At 38.8% G+C, this 15778-nt stretch overlaps 1 protein-coding gene across 2 annotated transcripts in view; it reads left to right on the forward strand.

Moving 5' to 3' along the window:
• Positions 1 to 2654: 2654 nt before the first annotated feature.
• Positions 2655 to 15778, forward strand: part of Abca5 (ATP binding cassette subfamily A member 5) — a 76379-nt gene continuing 63255 nt past the window's right edge. The window contains exons 1-3 of one of the 2 annotated variants that reach the window (XM_028865277.2): positions 2655 to 2732; positions 13049 to 13164; positions 14251 to 14455. In XM_028865277.2, coding sequence (XP_028721110.1) covers positions 13063 to 13164; positions 14251 to 14455 — 307 coding nt within the window. In that variant the 5' untranslated portion in view covers positions 2655 to 2732; positions 13049 to 13062. Of the gene's footprint in view, positions 2733 to 12750; positions 12769 to 13048; positions 13165 to 14250; positions 14456 to 15778 lie in introns of those variants that run through there. The other variant, XM_037201398.1, reaches the window with a different exon arrangement.

Consider the following 15778-nt stretch of genomic DNA (forward strand, 5'->3'; position numbering starts at 1 on the left):
TTTCAAAGAGCAAGCTGGAACGTCTATGATTTGTGAACTCCCATGTGGTTCATTTGTCTATAAGGTCTATTAATGAGATGTGAGGATTTCAGTTGCCACCATGACAACCAAGATGTGAGTATTGCTTCTTTTCATTTCCCAGCTACAGGAATGTAGAAAGGAGCATCTTTCTCTCCAGCCACTGTTTTAATACGAACATCTGGTAACCGTGGAAATTGAGGTGACCAATATGTTTACAAGATGCAGCCTGATAAAGAGCTTGCTTAGAGACAGTAAAATATGTCATAAACCACACATTAATTTGTAGCAATTTTTTTATTTAAAAAAAACCTTGCTTGTGTTCTGTTATTCTCACAAGCCTATAATTTTGCAGTCCATCTTAAAAGGTGAGTGTGTGTATGTGTGTGTATGTGTATCTGTTTCTGTGTGTATGTATTTGTGTATGTGTGCATCTATATGTGTGTATGTATATATTTGTGTGTGCCTGTGTGTGTCTGTGTACATGTGTGTGTGTTTGTGTGTATGTGTGCGTGTATATGTGTCTGTATGTGTGTTTGTGTGTGTGTATGTATATGTTTGTGTGTGTATGTGCCTGTGTGTCTCTGTGTTTGTGTTTGTGTGTGTGTGTGTGTGTGTGTGTTTGTGTGTGTTCAGGGATTAAACCTAGGACCTTGTGCATGCTATGCATTCTGTCACTGAACTACAAGTCCAGCCCTGTAACATAATTTTAATATTTTCTGTTTGTGTGTGTAAGATTTTGTTGGGTGAGTAGAGATATTTTGTGAAGATAAAATATTTACATGCTCTTCGTTGTATGTGTTTTCTCCCTTCAGTAGTACTGTTAGCAACATTTACCATGTACTATGGATCCACAAGACCTATATTTTTAAATTGGTGTAAGAAAAAGCTCTTAACGTCAGACTATTTATCATGTAGCTGGAGAGATTAGCACATAACAAACTGAAATGGATCATATGATGCAGTATGTGATGATGAGAGGAAAGACATCATTTTCTCAGGATGATGGGAATTGAAGTGCAAGTACAGATATGTCAGAGAACACATACGTGCAGGTACAACATTCATAAACATAAAAAATACAGCAGAACAAATTCTGCTGTGGGATGTTCTGTATGGCAAATGTGTTGCTCTGATTGGTCAATAAATAAAACACTGATTGGCCTGTGGCTAGGCAGGAAGTATAGGCAGGACTAACAGAGAGGAGAAATAAAAGAACAGGAAGGCAGAAGAAGTCACTGCCAGATGCCACCCTGACAAGCAGCATGTGAAAATGCTGGTAAGCCACAAGCCACATGGCAAGGTATAGATTTATGGAAATGGATTAATTTAAGCTATAAGAACAGTTAGCAAGAAGCCTGCCACGGCCATACAGTTTGTAAGCAATATAAGTCTCTGTGTTTACTTGGTTGGGTTTGAGCGGCTGTGGGACTGGAGGGTGACAGAGATTTGTCCTGTCTGTGAGCAAGGCAGGAAAACTCTAGCTACAAAATTCTTCAGATTTGGTTTGAGTTTGAGAAACACACACACACACATACATAAAAGAAAGAAATGTATGTATGAATGATGTACACATTCACAGATTTTAAAAAGTCTTTGAGAGTGACTGCATGCACAAGACCCATTCAAGATTGAGCCGGCTAAAATCCCAGCATGTGTGTGTGTGTGTGTGTGTGTGTGTGTGTGTGTGTGTGTGTGTGCATGCGCGTGCACGCGCGCGCGTGATGAAGTCCCACCCCTATCCGAGGAGCTACTGGCTATTGGCAGTTGGTGGGCTCTGGATAAGAAAGGATTGGTTTTCGTCAGGGATGTGTAATTTTGGTATTGTGAATTTTACATTGAAATACCTTGACCACTGCTTAGGTCACTTTGGGTAAAGCAAATTCCAAACCTCCGATTGCATATTAAGTATGAATTAAGTGTGGTATATAATCTCTGCCAGAAGTCCTATATTTGGACTTTGTAATAATTCAAGTTTTGTCACACTTGCAGATTTTTACGAGGGTATTTGAAGGAACCCAAAGCCTCCTCAATTCCAGGATGTGCAGGATCCCCGGTCTGAGGCTGGGGAGTGGGGCGGCAATAGTTACAGAAATGAGGACGCTGCAGTAGGATGAAGAAGGAGCTGCAGGGAGACTTTCACAAACCCTTTAAATGCAAGGAAACAGAGGCAGATGGGAGGGCCGAGGACCAAGGTCGTCCTCCAGGAGGAGGCAGGAGTCGCTTCAAGGCTATGGGACCTCTATAGAGAGTGCGGCAAACTCCGCAGGAGGTTCGAGACACCTGAGTTTGAGTCAGCAGGACTGGCTGCTGCGTCAACGCCTCGGAGCCCCGCCCACTCGTAGCTCCGCCCCCAAGCGCGTTCCCGTCTTGAGGAGCCCCAGGAGCACGCGCGTTACCCTCGCGCGTTCCGAGGCGGACGGGGGGTGGGGGGTGGGGGGTGAGGGGGGGCGTGGCTCCGGCGGCGCGCGCGGCTGTCGGTGCGTAGCCGGGCGGCGGGCGCGCGCGCGCGCTCTCGCTCCCTCTCGGTCTCGCGGTCCGGCGTCTCTTCAGAGAATTTCGGAGCTCCGTCACTCTGGCGGTCCCCGCGGAGGAGGAGAGCTCGGCGGCGTGGTGGGCCTGACGGCGCTGCGGCTGCGACGCCGGGGCGAGGAGACGCCGAGGCCCCGGGCGCTCGAGTCCTGCGATCCGGCCAGTCGCGTCTGCGGACAGAGGTGACGAGGTGGCGGGGACGGCGGAGCAGCTGGGGGCCCAGGAGAGGGTGTGGCGGGCCGCTGGGAGCCGAGGATGCTGGTCCGCCTGGGATGCTGGCGGGTGGCGGGCGCTGCTTCCAGAGAGGCAGAAGGAAAAACAAACAAAACCCGCAACCAAACCGGAGTCTTCCCCCCGAGGGCTAAGGAGCATCGCCCCTCTTAGGGGACTGATTCCCTGGCGGGTCTGTGTGGCTAGAGGACTTTGTGGTGGGAGGAAAATCCGCAGAGCTCGTGACGTGGTTTTGGGGACTGTAAATATCTGAATTCCCCAAGCAAAGCGAAGATTCCCGAGCGCGGAAAGGTTTCAGGGAGGAAGAAAGAGCGAGGCAGATGGGGGGCAGCAACCTGGAGGCGATCAGAGTTGAGGGTTTCGCCCCAACTCTCTTAGGCTTGACTTTACGTTTTAGAAGGATCGAGTCTGGGGACAAAAAAAAAAAAAGAAAGAAAGAAAGAAAAGAAAAGGCAGACACTTCTACTGTCTACCGAGGACATTCTAGGGCCCGAGACGAGGTTGCTTGCATCCTGGCTCTGAGCCAGGGTCAGTATTACTTCATCTTGACAGCAGCTCTGGGATTGGAGATGGTACTCTAGTTGAGTAGATGTGGGAAATGGCTCTTAGAGAGGTTAAATAACTTTATTAAGGTCCCAGCTGGGGAAAAAAATGAAGCGCTGAGATTCTACCGCAGGCATGCCAGACTCCTTAATTCCAGTGCTCTGCCCAATGTATTTTATATTTGTCCAGAGAGCATTTTTATTTATCTTCAGAGAAGACTCAATAGATGGGGACATTATTAAAGCACTTTGTGGGCATTTACCCAGAAATCATACTTAGGAGACAATGGTCTTTGAATGTGGGTTGTTTAATAGGATGTATTCTTGAAAATGCAAAACTTCAAATTAGACATATTATAGTTTATAGTGAATATAATTTTTAATGTCTGCCATTGAGCTTAATTGAAAAAGTAATTATATAAAAGCATTTCATAATATAAATTGTAATCTTTATTAGTGTGTGAATTGAATTGGAAATAGTTTAAAGTGTAAACTTTAAACTTTTATACAGAATTAATATTGTATATAAGAAAAGCTATTAGCTAACTTGCCATATGGGCACCATTGCCTTGTTTTCTCAAGCAAGACATAAAATTTAGGTTAAACTTTATTGGCATTAATATTTTGTTTTATTATGTCACCACTGTCATAAATTTTAAAAGATCAATGAAGAAAGCATTTATGATTGATCTTCTATTAAATTTTGTCCACTGAGAAGCCAGTAATATAGTTGGGTAGGATTTTCTTTCAGCTCATTGTTGGGTAGGTTAATAACTCTTTTCAAAAAAATTAAATCTTAACTTAAAAGTATAGCTAAAGCCAGAGTGCATTTAAGCTTTTGTGGTTTAGAGTTCTAGGGAAAATGGAGTCTTTTTTTTTTTTTAATATTTTTATATATATATATATATATTATTTTACAATACCATTCAGTTCTACATATCAGCCATGGGTTCCCCTATTCTCCCCCTCCCACCCCCTCCCCTTACCCCCAGCCTACCCCCTATTCCCACCTCCTCCAGGACAAGTCCTCCCCCGAGGACTGCGATCAACCTGGTAGGTCCAGGCAGGTCCAGTCCCTTCCTCCCAGACTGAGCCAAGTGTCCCTGCATAAGCTCCAGGTTTCAAACAGCCAACTCACACAATGAGCACAGGACTTGGTCCCACTGCCTAGTTGCCTCCCAAACTGATCAAGCCAATCAACTGTCTCACCTATTCAGAGGGCCTGATCCAGCTGGGGGCCCCTCAACCTTTGGTTCATAGTTCATGCGTTTCCATTCATTTGGCTATTTTTTTTTCAATAATTGAGTAAAACTGAAATTTATTATAAGCCACAGTCGTCCTAGGGACCTCCATGCTATATATATAGCCTCTATGGTTCTATGGGTTGTGGTCTGATTGTTCTTTATTTTATATCTAGAATCCACCTATGAGTGAGTACATACCATGACTGTCTTTCTGGGTTTTGGTTACCTCACTCAGGATGATTTTTTCTAGTTCCCTCCATTTGCCTGCAAATTTCATGCTTTCATTGTTTTTCTCTGCTGAGTAGTACTCCATTGTGTATATGTACCACATTTTTTTCATCCATTCTTCTGTTGATGGGCATCTAGGTTGTTTCCAGGTTCTGGCTGTTACAAATAGTGCTGCTATGAACATAGCTGAGCATGTATCTTTATGGTATGAATCAGCATTCCTTGGGTATATGCCCAAGAGTGGGATGGCTGGGTCTTGAGGTAGTTCGATTCCTAATTTTCTGAGAAACCGCCATACTCATTTCCACAGTGGTTGTACAAGTTTACATTCCCACCAACAGTGGAGGAGTGTTCCCTTTGCTCCACATCCTCTCCAACATTGGTTGTCATTGGTGTTTTTGATCGTAGGTAGCCATTCTAACAGGTGTAAGGTGGTATCTCAGAGTCATTTTGGTTTGCATTTCTCTGATGATTAAGGATGTTGAGCATTTCTTTAAATGTCTTTCAGCCATTTGTAGTTCTTGTTTTGTGAATTCTCTGTTTAGCTCTTTAGCCCATTTTTTAATTGGACTGATCAGTACTTTGGTGTCTAGTTTCTTGAGTTCTTTATATATTGTGGAGATCAATCCTCTGTCAGATGTGGGGTTGGTGAAGATCTTTTCCCATTCTGTTGGCTGTCTTTTTGTCTTATTGACTGTGTCTTTTGCCCTGCAAAAGCTTCTCAGTTTCAAGAAGTCCCATTTATTAATTGTTGTGCTCAGGCTCTGTGCTGTTGGTGTTTTATTTAGGAAATGGTCTCCGGTGCCAATGGAAAATGGAGTCTTTACTTTAGCTTGTAATGGCATATTGTTTAAAATGTACATGATTACAGGCACAGATGTAGGTAAGTGGATAGACAGTGGAGAAATGTCTTTTGACTGCTTCTGTGTTCTCACTAAAGTAGGAATCCAGATCACTCTTGGAAAATGATGCTAGAGATAGAAATGTAGGCGATTTTGAGGATGTGGAAAGTGAATGGGCTTGTAAAGTGTGATTGGCAGGCAGTGGAAGCATGTCCCTTGGTGTAAAGGTGCTAAAGGGGTTTAGAGGTGCTTCTTGGCTGTGCACAAAATTAGTGTTTAGATTTTGCATGGAAGGTATTTCACAGTCTGTTTTCAGTTTTTGTCTTTATATTGTTTTCTAGGGCATGCACCCATACTCTGTCCCAATTCAGTCTGTATTCTGCCTCCACCCTCTGCTCTTTATTTTACACAAGTCAAGGCTTTTGGAAATCTAGCTTTCCCGTAGTTTTCTCTCTGCTTAGAAATTCCCTTTGGTCCTTGTCCAAACTCTTTCCCTCAAATGGGATTAGAACATTACATTTAATTTTACTTACCTGAAGTTAGTGATAGCAACATACTTTTTTTTTCTGTTTTGTAGAGAAATTCTTCAGAAAAGTGACCCACTTTTTTCACTTGCTTCTGTAACTGGTAGCTGATAAAAGGCATTAGTCAGCTTTTTTTGATAAATAGTAAGGGAGTTAAATCTTTTAGGTTTTGAAGACTGAGTAGAAACTGTCTCAGCTTAACTCTGTCCTCATTGCAAAAAGCAGTCAAAGAGAGCACAAATATGAATCAGCATGGGTGCAGTCCAATAAAACTTCATATATGGTCCTGAAGTCTGAATTTCATATTTTGGCCCATCACAAGTTATCAATATTTAATTTTTCCTCCAACCATTAGACAGGTGGAACTTTGGGAGTTAATGGCCATCCAGGGCTACCCAGTGAAATCTGGTCTCATCCTACCACTCTCCAAAAACCCCTCACACATTGTTAACTCTTGTTCAGAGCAAGGTGGGGGTTGGGTTTAGACACCACTACCTCTTCCATCTTTGTTTGCAGACCCTTAATCTGTAAGGACTCTCAGGAAAAGGTTTGATAGAGGAATTTGTATTAAGGTAATATTGGTATTACCATTGGTGGTGTCAGAAAAGCAAATAGAAGTGAGACTTTTTTTTTTTTTTTTTTATTAAGGATCTCATGGTCAGGCTCAAGGTTAAGACATAAAAAATGGTAATGTAGTATGTTAACTAATTACAGTCATATGTACTTAGTAAAAAGGGAAAATAAAACAGTAGTAATTAGCTTTGCTTGAGTTGGCCAGACATGACCTCAAACAAAGTACAGAACATATTTTAAGTTGAGGGCCTTTCCAAGAGTTTCAAATATGCTAAGAAGGTCACTGACCACATCTTATCAGTAAATAGTTCTGAATGTAAAGATTGCTGTTTCTTTATAAGATATAATCTTACTTCATACATCATAGAAGTAAACGTGGATTAAAAATGGGCTCTATATAATAAATTTTAATTTCAAGGTGATTTTGCCTCTTACAAAGTAACATGGTATTGTTTATTCCAAAATATTTGATGTATTACTAGCTAAAATGCTTGGTAGAGGTAATGGTAATATTAGATAAATTGGAAATCTTCTTTTTTAAAATGAGGAGTCTTTTAAGAAAAGCACATTATAAACAGACAATTAATAAAATAGTATAATTCTCTTACATTTAAAAAATCTCTGTAATTTTCAAATTTTTCAGTTAATAAACAATCTTGATTCAGTGAAATGGCATACTATGTGAATGCACTTTTTGCCAAGCCTAAAAATCTTGAGTTCAGTCTCCTAAACCAACATGTAACGAGTTTTTCTCTGTCCCACCAGCCAGCAATAATGACAAGGACACTTTGCGTTAATTATGAAAGCTCAGCCTATAGCTTAGGCTTGTTCCTAACTAGCTCTTATAACTTAAATTAACCCATTTCTATTAATCTATCGTTACCTCTCTTTCATCTTGTACTTCCTGTTTCCATTTCGCCTGGTGTCTCCTGTGCATCTAGATTCTCTCCTCTTCCTTTCTCTCCCTGGATATCCCATTTGTACCTCCTGCCCAGCTATTAGCCATTGAGCTTTTTATTACACCAATCACAGCTAATACATCTTCACACAATGTACAAATACCCTACAACATCCACATGATGGAAGGAGATAACCAACTCCCAAAATACACACACATACACACACACAGTAAATAAATAAAGTTTCCTAATTTTTAACTGACTTTCTGGTATTTGGCTTATGTAATGCTTTATTTTTAAGTTGATTACTTATATATTAGGAAAGAAAGATTACTTAAGTAGACTTTCAGATTTTCTTTTTACAGTTTTCACTAGTGTCTAGTCAAGTTTTACTACTTGGATGGAGAGAAGCTCAAAAATATTGAAATGTAATATTTTCTACACAATTAGATCTGTTTTTCAATAAAAAGTCTAACTATGACCAGTCATCATACCAATTCATCAGTATTCATATGTAACAGATTTTATACTTCATTGTTTTCTCCTCTTTGTTCTCTGTCCTCATCCATGCTGCTGGATTTTCATGATGCGACCTTACTTCTAGTTTACCAGTTTGTCTTTAGAAGTTATTGACACCGTAGAAGTTCTGTTTCTGCTCATTTTAGTTCCATTGCTTTTTCTTGAATCACTCTGTTGTTATTCCATGAATATGGTATTCTTTATTATTCTTTGTGACTATTAGTTCTACTACTTTAATATACATTAGTGATCAACATTTATAATTAATTACTTGCCTTGTACCAGAATTTCAGTTTTACATGTACCAATTTGTTTACTTATTTTAAGAACCCCAAAGAGGTATTGTAATTAATTATTTTACAAAAAACAAAGAAGCAAAAAAGTTAAATAACGTACCTAAGATCTCATAACTGTGAAATGACAGAGGCAGGATAGTTGGCTTGATTAGAGAGGTCACAGTCTTAACCACTATACTATACCACTGCAAGTATTAGTAATTAGATTTGTTGATTTTGGTGCCTCTCTTGTGTTGGTTAAGATGCTTTTCGTTTTAAGAAATAATTATGTGAAAATGATAGAGCACCTGCCCCAAGGAAGAAAAATCAAGTTTGAGCATAATAAGAATTTCCCATTAGGTGAAAACTTAACAGCAGAAAGTTAAATTTTCATAAATGTTGTCTTTAAGGTAAATTCAGTTCCCATAACTTTTGGAAGGCAGAGGCAGGTGGATCTCTGAGTTTGTGACCAGAGTGAGTCCAGGACAGCCAAAGCTACACAAAGAAACTCTGTTTCAAAACAAACAAACAAACAAAAAACAACAAAAACCCCCCAAAAACAAACAAGCAAACAAAAATCTGTACTGCTAGAAGAAAATGTAATGAATGCAACTCAAGGGGTATTTGTAGTGGAGGAAATGGAAATGGTGTTTTTTGTTGAGGTCATTGTTGGGAAGTAAGACTTAGGGTTTTTATTTTGTTTATTTCTTATTATTTTTAAAAGACATGCATGGTCTCTTTATATAGCTCTGGCTGACCTGGAACTCACTGTGTATACCATACCAGCCTCTATCCCATAGAGATTCACCTGCCTCTGCTGGGATTAAAGACATGCTCTACCATACCCAGCCTGGATTTAGTTTTGTTTTAAAAAGTTCTCACAAAATGTGAAGTAGATAATTAGATATGTGAACTTCAGACAAGAGACTCAAATTTGAATTCAGGTGACAGTTCAAAGTAAAAATATGAGTCCAGCTATTCTGTGGAGGATTTGGTATATAAAAATGTTTGGTATATCAAACATTCAATTTGATAATTAATAATTTAGTGATACTTTCTAAGTTGATTTTTGTCAGAAAAGTTGGGAATATTCATGTTGAGTTGGTTGATGTTTCTGTTTGTTTTGTAGCAAATTACCTTTGAATGACTGTGCTTTTTCTTCTTTTCTTTAGCCTAGATGTGATTATCAATGTACTCTTGATTGCTTTTGTTGTGCTTTTCTAATTTCTTTTAATCATTTTGCAAAGTGTTATTATTTTTCCTGAGTAATTATATATCAGTGACAAAGTGGAAAAACAAAAGTAAAAGTTATAATTTCATTGTTAATTAAAAAGTTGTAGTCTAATCATTTTTCTATGCACATAAAGAGGATGCTCATTTAAGTTAACTTTTAATAATAAACATTTATTCAGGAGAAAACATACCACTTCTAAAAAGTTATTTGCTTTTTTATCTGAAGTGGAGCCAGTCAGAACTTGGAACAGATTGTCCTTGCTTTAGAGAGGGCTCACATCAGTGGCCTTCATTAGGTATGTTTATATAAAACAAGGCGGCACCAATGGCTTTGGAAGGTTTAACAAGACCTTGGTTTGTTTGCTTGTTTGTACTTTGGGTTTTTTTTTTTTAATCATTCACAATTTCAAAAATATATGTGACATACTTTAATCATATTCTGCCCTTTATCTTCTCTTAGTTCCTTGCCCTTCCATTAAAAAATTTCCTAATAAGACCCCCTGTTAGTCTTTTTAAACAGAAACAAACAACTTTTATTTTTGTGGCCCAGTGCACATAATTAGAGTTGCTTGCAGGCGCATGGGTGGGTGGATGGGGTTATTTACTTTAGTAAGGAAAACTTACCAATGGCACACCACTGAATAATGTGTCATACCCAAACAACTGTTTATGGCTTCTCAGGGAGGTGTGCATTGTTCCCCCCTGCTCCTCAAAGCTGATAGGTGCACCAGTCATTATGGGCATAAACATAGTTATTTAGAAGGCAGTTTAAGATGCACATCATGTCCATGTAGCAAAACAACAGTAGTGGTTTTCCCACCGGGGCCCATGATTTCCCTAGGCATGGGCTTTTGATGGGTTTACAGATCAGGTGTAAATTCCCTCCTGTGGCATGGATTTCAGATCCATTAGAAAGTGAGTGGTTACTTCTGGAACAGACTTGCCACTCTGTACCAGTTACACTATAGAACCCCTTGTTTGGCTAGTTGTTAGTGTTGTATGCAGGGTCTGCAGTTAGTGATTTTTTGACAGTTTTACCCTAGCACTGTGCGTGCTAGCCACCAGGGAGGGACTTCCATTCTAGTTTCAAATTTACTTCTCTGTGTCTCCCAGATCGCCAGCTACTTAGAAGTTTTTGTCAGATAATTCTAAAATTTGTGTGTAGGAACTTATAGTCCTTCAAATCTTAGCCAGATCAACTCCTCTTTCAGCAAACACTGTTTGCTGCTCTGTGTGCCAGACTGACACTATATAGAGCATTCCTTCCCATGGCCTGAGAGTTTTCTGAGACCAGCAAAATCTACAGTAAGAGCAAGGATAGAGAACATGCAAACATGTAACTTTCTCAGAGCCTAGTTTTATCTTTGTCTTCTGTTACCTAGGCTTTAATTCCTGCTCCGATTTTGCCACTGCAGCATTGATTCTTAGTCCAGTTTTTAAATTTTTTGCTTATTTACTTGAAATCAGTTCTGCTGTACAATTATAGCTGTGTAAAATAAGAACTTCTTAGGTGGGGATGGAGACTGTGGTGCACCAAGAGTCATCTAACACTCCATAAATAACCTTTTACACACTTTCTTTTTTGTTTGTGTTTTGCTTAGTAAGCTGGACAAATTTGACTCTTTGGTTTATCAGTAGCATCACAGTTTGAAGACAGATGCTGCTTTTGTGGCTTTTGGTGAGAGTCATGCAATACTGTCATTTTGACAGTGGGATATATTGGCTATTTGCCAAGTAATTTGCGGTTGTTTGAGACATTGGACATTTTATTAATTTTGTGGAGATGTCGATACTTTCTACTAGCACATTGTGAAAGTTTTTAGGTTTTGGCTGTAAATTTCTTCCCACATTCTCTGAACTATTTGCATCTTCAGTTGAGTTTTCAAAAGATTTGTAGTTTGGATCTTTCATGTGCATGCTGCCTGGTGACCAGTCTGGATCAGGCTAATGGTGTCTGCTGGTTTGCTTTCTCTAGTCTTTATTAACATTCATAGGAGAGATCCATATATTCCTAGTTTGGGAATTAATTTAAAAGGCAATAAAAAAACCTTTATTTTTTGCACGTGCACTTCAGAGCTCCCCTTTTTATTTGATCTCCCTATTTTCTCTTTCTGGCTGCTCTTTTGGTCCTCTAGGGAGAAAGTTTCACTGTGACACTTAACTTCTGCAGCAATAACCACTATTCAGGACCCAGGGGTAGGAGAGTAATGTACAAAGAACAGTGGGGAAGAAAAAACTAGGAGTTGGCCCATTGGAATTTTTTTGGAGAGGAAGTTTCTCTTCCTCAGAGTTTTGTGACATTAGGCTTTTATTACTGTAGTCTGGAACTGCCACGAAGGGGATTTTTCAGAATAGGGACACAGAAAAGAACGAGAATGAATAAAAACAAATTTGACCTTTTTACAGCTCCTTGAGTATTAAGACTTAACTTTTCCTTCAGTCAGAATTATAAGTTAACTTCTGAAGCCCTTCTGCTTGGTGCTCAATTCTTATATGCTCAGTTTCAGTGATACCAAAGGAGAAAAAAGGGTAAGCTCACTGCTAGTTTGGGGCTGTTTCACATTTTGATGTCTCCCTGTTTCATATTGAAAGACCCCCACTCCTTTATGAGGACATGGGGCGTTGGGCCGATGAAATGCCCCCCCCTCCCCCCGTCCCAATAACTTAGCCTAAGAAACGCCATTCTGAAGGAACCAGAAAAACAGGAGTTCACAGCTGTGGCAGGCCATCCGGCCTTGAGAGAGATAACTATGCCCGGCCACCCAGCCTTGAGAGAGAGATAACTGTGGTCGACCACCGGCCTTGGGAGAAAAACCGTTGAGTCAAATCAGGATATTTATGGTTGGTCCCCTGGCCTTGAGGAATAAGCAGCTGGGCTGGAAAACGCCCACTGTACCCTGGGCAAGGCCAAGTCAGCCACACACATCAAATTTCTGAGAATTAAAAAAATACGTCCCCAAGTTCAGCCTGACCTTCTTTGAAACAACCAATAAGAACCCTGTAACTATGCTTCTCGCTTCTGTAACCGCGCCTCTGCCCCTGGGATCCTATAAAAAGTCCCCCTTGCCCTAGGAAGGTGCGCAAGTCCTCTGAGAGACTTCGCCCCAGGTACCTGTGTATCTGAATAAACCCTCTTGCTGTTTGCATCTGATCTGTGGTTTCGGTGTGTTCCTTGGGTTTGGGGTCTCTCCTGAAGGAAGATCTCCCCTGGGGGTCTTTCAATATCTTGCCATATACTTTGTAGAGCTGTCAGATTGTTCTTTCATGCATTCTGTGCATGTAGGAGAGATAGCTTGCAGTATGCTTAACTTCCTTTTAATGAATGAAAGAAAAATCACATATGCTTTACTGTGTAGTTCAAGCTTTGTTTGTTTTTCCTTTTAATAAGCTGACCCAGAGAACATGGCCACTGCAATCAGGGATGTGGGAGTTTGGAGACAGACTAGAACACTTCTACTGAAAAATTACCTAATTAAATGCAGGACTAAAAAAAGTAGTGTTCAGGTAAGTTAGAAATACTCATTATTTTGTCTTCTTATGGTTTGTTTTGCTTTGATGTGTTCCATTTTAGGAGAATTTTTTGGAATACATTTTTATTATAATTTTATTTCCTTCAGTTTGCTTATAAAATAAAAGCATATTGTATTGTTTATGATAGCAAGGAAAAAAAAAGGAATGAACTAATGCTCCTAAATGTATCAGTGATTACTCAGTTCAGTTAACTTCTGACATCATCATGTGTCTTTTGAATTTTAGGTATGCATTTTCTCCCCATTGATGAAGTAATATTCCACAGATAACTTTTTGAAATAATATTACACAATTTTATACCCCACATCTTCCCAATTTATGGTTTATGAATTAACTTACCAAAGAATACTAAAACTATGTCACAGGAGTTGTACCCTAGCATGGTGTGCTTTTGGTAAAAGAATGAAGTCTAGCTAACTAGTTGGCAGTAATTTCAGGTATGGGCTATCTTCTGAAACTAGCAAAATAAGGAACAAGATAAAATAATAGCTCATGTCTAGTAAAGCAGGCCATAAACTAATTAAGTGTAATTTTAGTAGTATTTTAGGTATTGTTAATAAGGTACTATTTTTAATTCCAAACCAGTGAGTTTTTCATTTACTTATTTACTTATTTTTCTTTTTCTAAAAGTTCATTTCAGTTTAATGAAAATCTTTGTAAGGATTTGTTCACAAGTTACTTTGGAATTTTATGAGTAAATATAAAGTGAGTGTTAAATCAGTACTCGTAAGACATTTGAACATTATGTCACTTTATTATATAATTTGAATATTAAAACATTTCATTAAAACTGAATGCATATTGAAAATGATCAACTATGTTTTGGGGTTTGGTGGGATGTTCAACATAGCAATACTTTTAGGATAGGATTGCGCTGTGGGTTGTTTTGTATGGCATTCCACATTTGCCATACAGAACATCCCAAAGCAGGATTGCTTTTAATTTCTCTGTATATGAGAGGACAATATTTCCTTTAATAGTACCTATGTTATTTGCATTGAAATCTTGATTTTGCTACCATCCTTATACTTTGTAATAATTTTGTTTCTTTTATTGTAGGAAATTCTTTTTCCTCTATTTTTTTTATTCTGGCTAATATTAATTAGCATGATGCATCCAAATAAGAAATATGAAGAAGTATCTGATATAGAACTTAACCCCATGGACAAATCTAGCCTTTCTAACCTTATTCTCGGATATACTCCTGTGACTAATATTACAAGCAGCATCATGCAGAGCGTATCTACTGATCATCTCCCTGATGGTATTGAAGTCTTTTCTAAAAAAAAGATTTATTTTTATTTATGCATATGTTGTATGCGTTTGTGTGAGTGTATGTACACGTGTGCAGGTGCCCATGGAGGCCAGAAGAGCCCTTAAGATTCCTCGGAGCTAGAGTTACAGCAATTCAATTAATTAGCTAGGTGTCATGTATGAGAACATTAACATTTGGAGAGTTAAGTCACTAATGTGAAGTTACACAGCTAATGGATGATGAAGCTAAGTACCAGTCCTGTGTTCCTTTACCACACATCCTGGAGCTTCTGTAGTGAAGTTAACTTACTGTAAACAACATGAGAAAATATTTTTAAAAATTGTCTGACTTATGTGATAGAATGATGGCAGTGTTTTTCTCCATTTAGCTTCTGAAGAGGAATAAGCAATATTAGGTATAAATGATGATTTTTATTCAAAGAAGACTTTGCAGAGTTTTAGCATAATTGCTAACATGCATGTAGGGATGCTCAGCTGTAGGTCCATGGGCTGTATGTAGTTGAAGTGGAGGATAGGTATGGATATGGCTCAACACAAAATACTTAAAACATTAGATTTGTTTTTTTTGGGGGGAGGGGCATAACTTGATTGTATGATTTTTGAGCATGAACATTGTGGATGATTATGTTGTACACAGTGTCAAACAGCTTGCCATGCCTCGAAAAATTTTCTCTATAAAAACAAATATTTAAAAGTAAGACTTTGCCGGGCGGTGGTGGCGCACACCTTTAATCCCAGCACTCGGGAGGCAGAGCCAGGCAGATCTCTGTGAGTTCGAGGCCAGCCTGGGCTACCAAGTGAGCTCCAGGAAAGGCGCAAAGCTACGCAGAGAAACCCTGTCTTGAAAAACAAAAACAAAAAAAAAACAAACAAACAAACAAAAAAAGTAAGATTTCAATTACTAGGAGTTATTTTACTTTGAAACAAGTAATTGAACTACATTATTATTTTTATAATTTCATTTCTGTCGGAAATCTTACAGACTTTAAAAAGTAAAGCAAGCATATTCAAGGACCTAGGTTTTTTCAGTGCCAAAACCAAGACATTTAAAAGTGGAGATGATATAAAAACTACTCAGCATTAGAATATAGAATTAGAATGTATAACAACACATTGAAATTATCAAACAATATATTTTGAAGAAATATTCTGAATATTGTTTCATATTACACTGTATCATAGACATAAATTATGTATTATAATGACATAATTTCTGCAATCAGGTCACAACTTAGTATCTGTAAAATAATATTGTTGATCATTTTATGTCATTGTTTTCTTTGCAGTTACCTTCATTTTCTAAGAAATTAGT

The sequence above is a fragment of the Peromyscus leucopus genome, chromosome 8b (assembly GCF_004664715.2).
Source record: "Peromyscus leucopus breed LL Stock chromosome 8b, UCI_PerLeu_2.1, whole genome shotgun sequence".
NCBI classification, from domain to species: Eukaryota; Metazoa; Chordata; class Mammalia; order Rodentia; family Cricetidae; genus Peromyscus; species Peromyscus leucopus.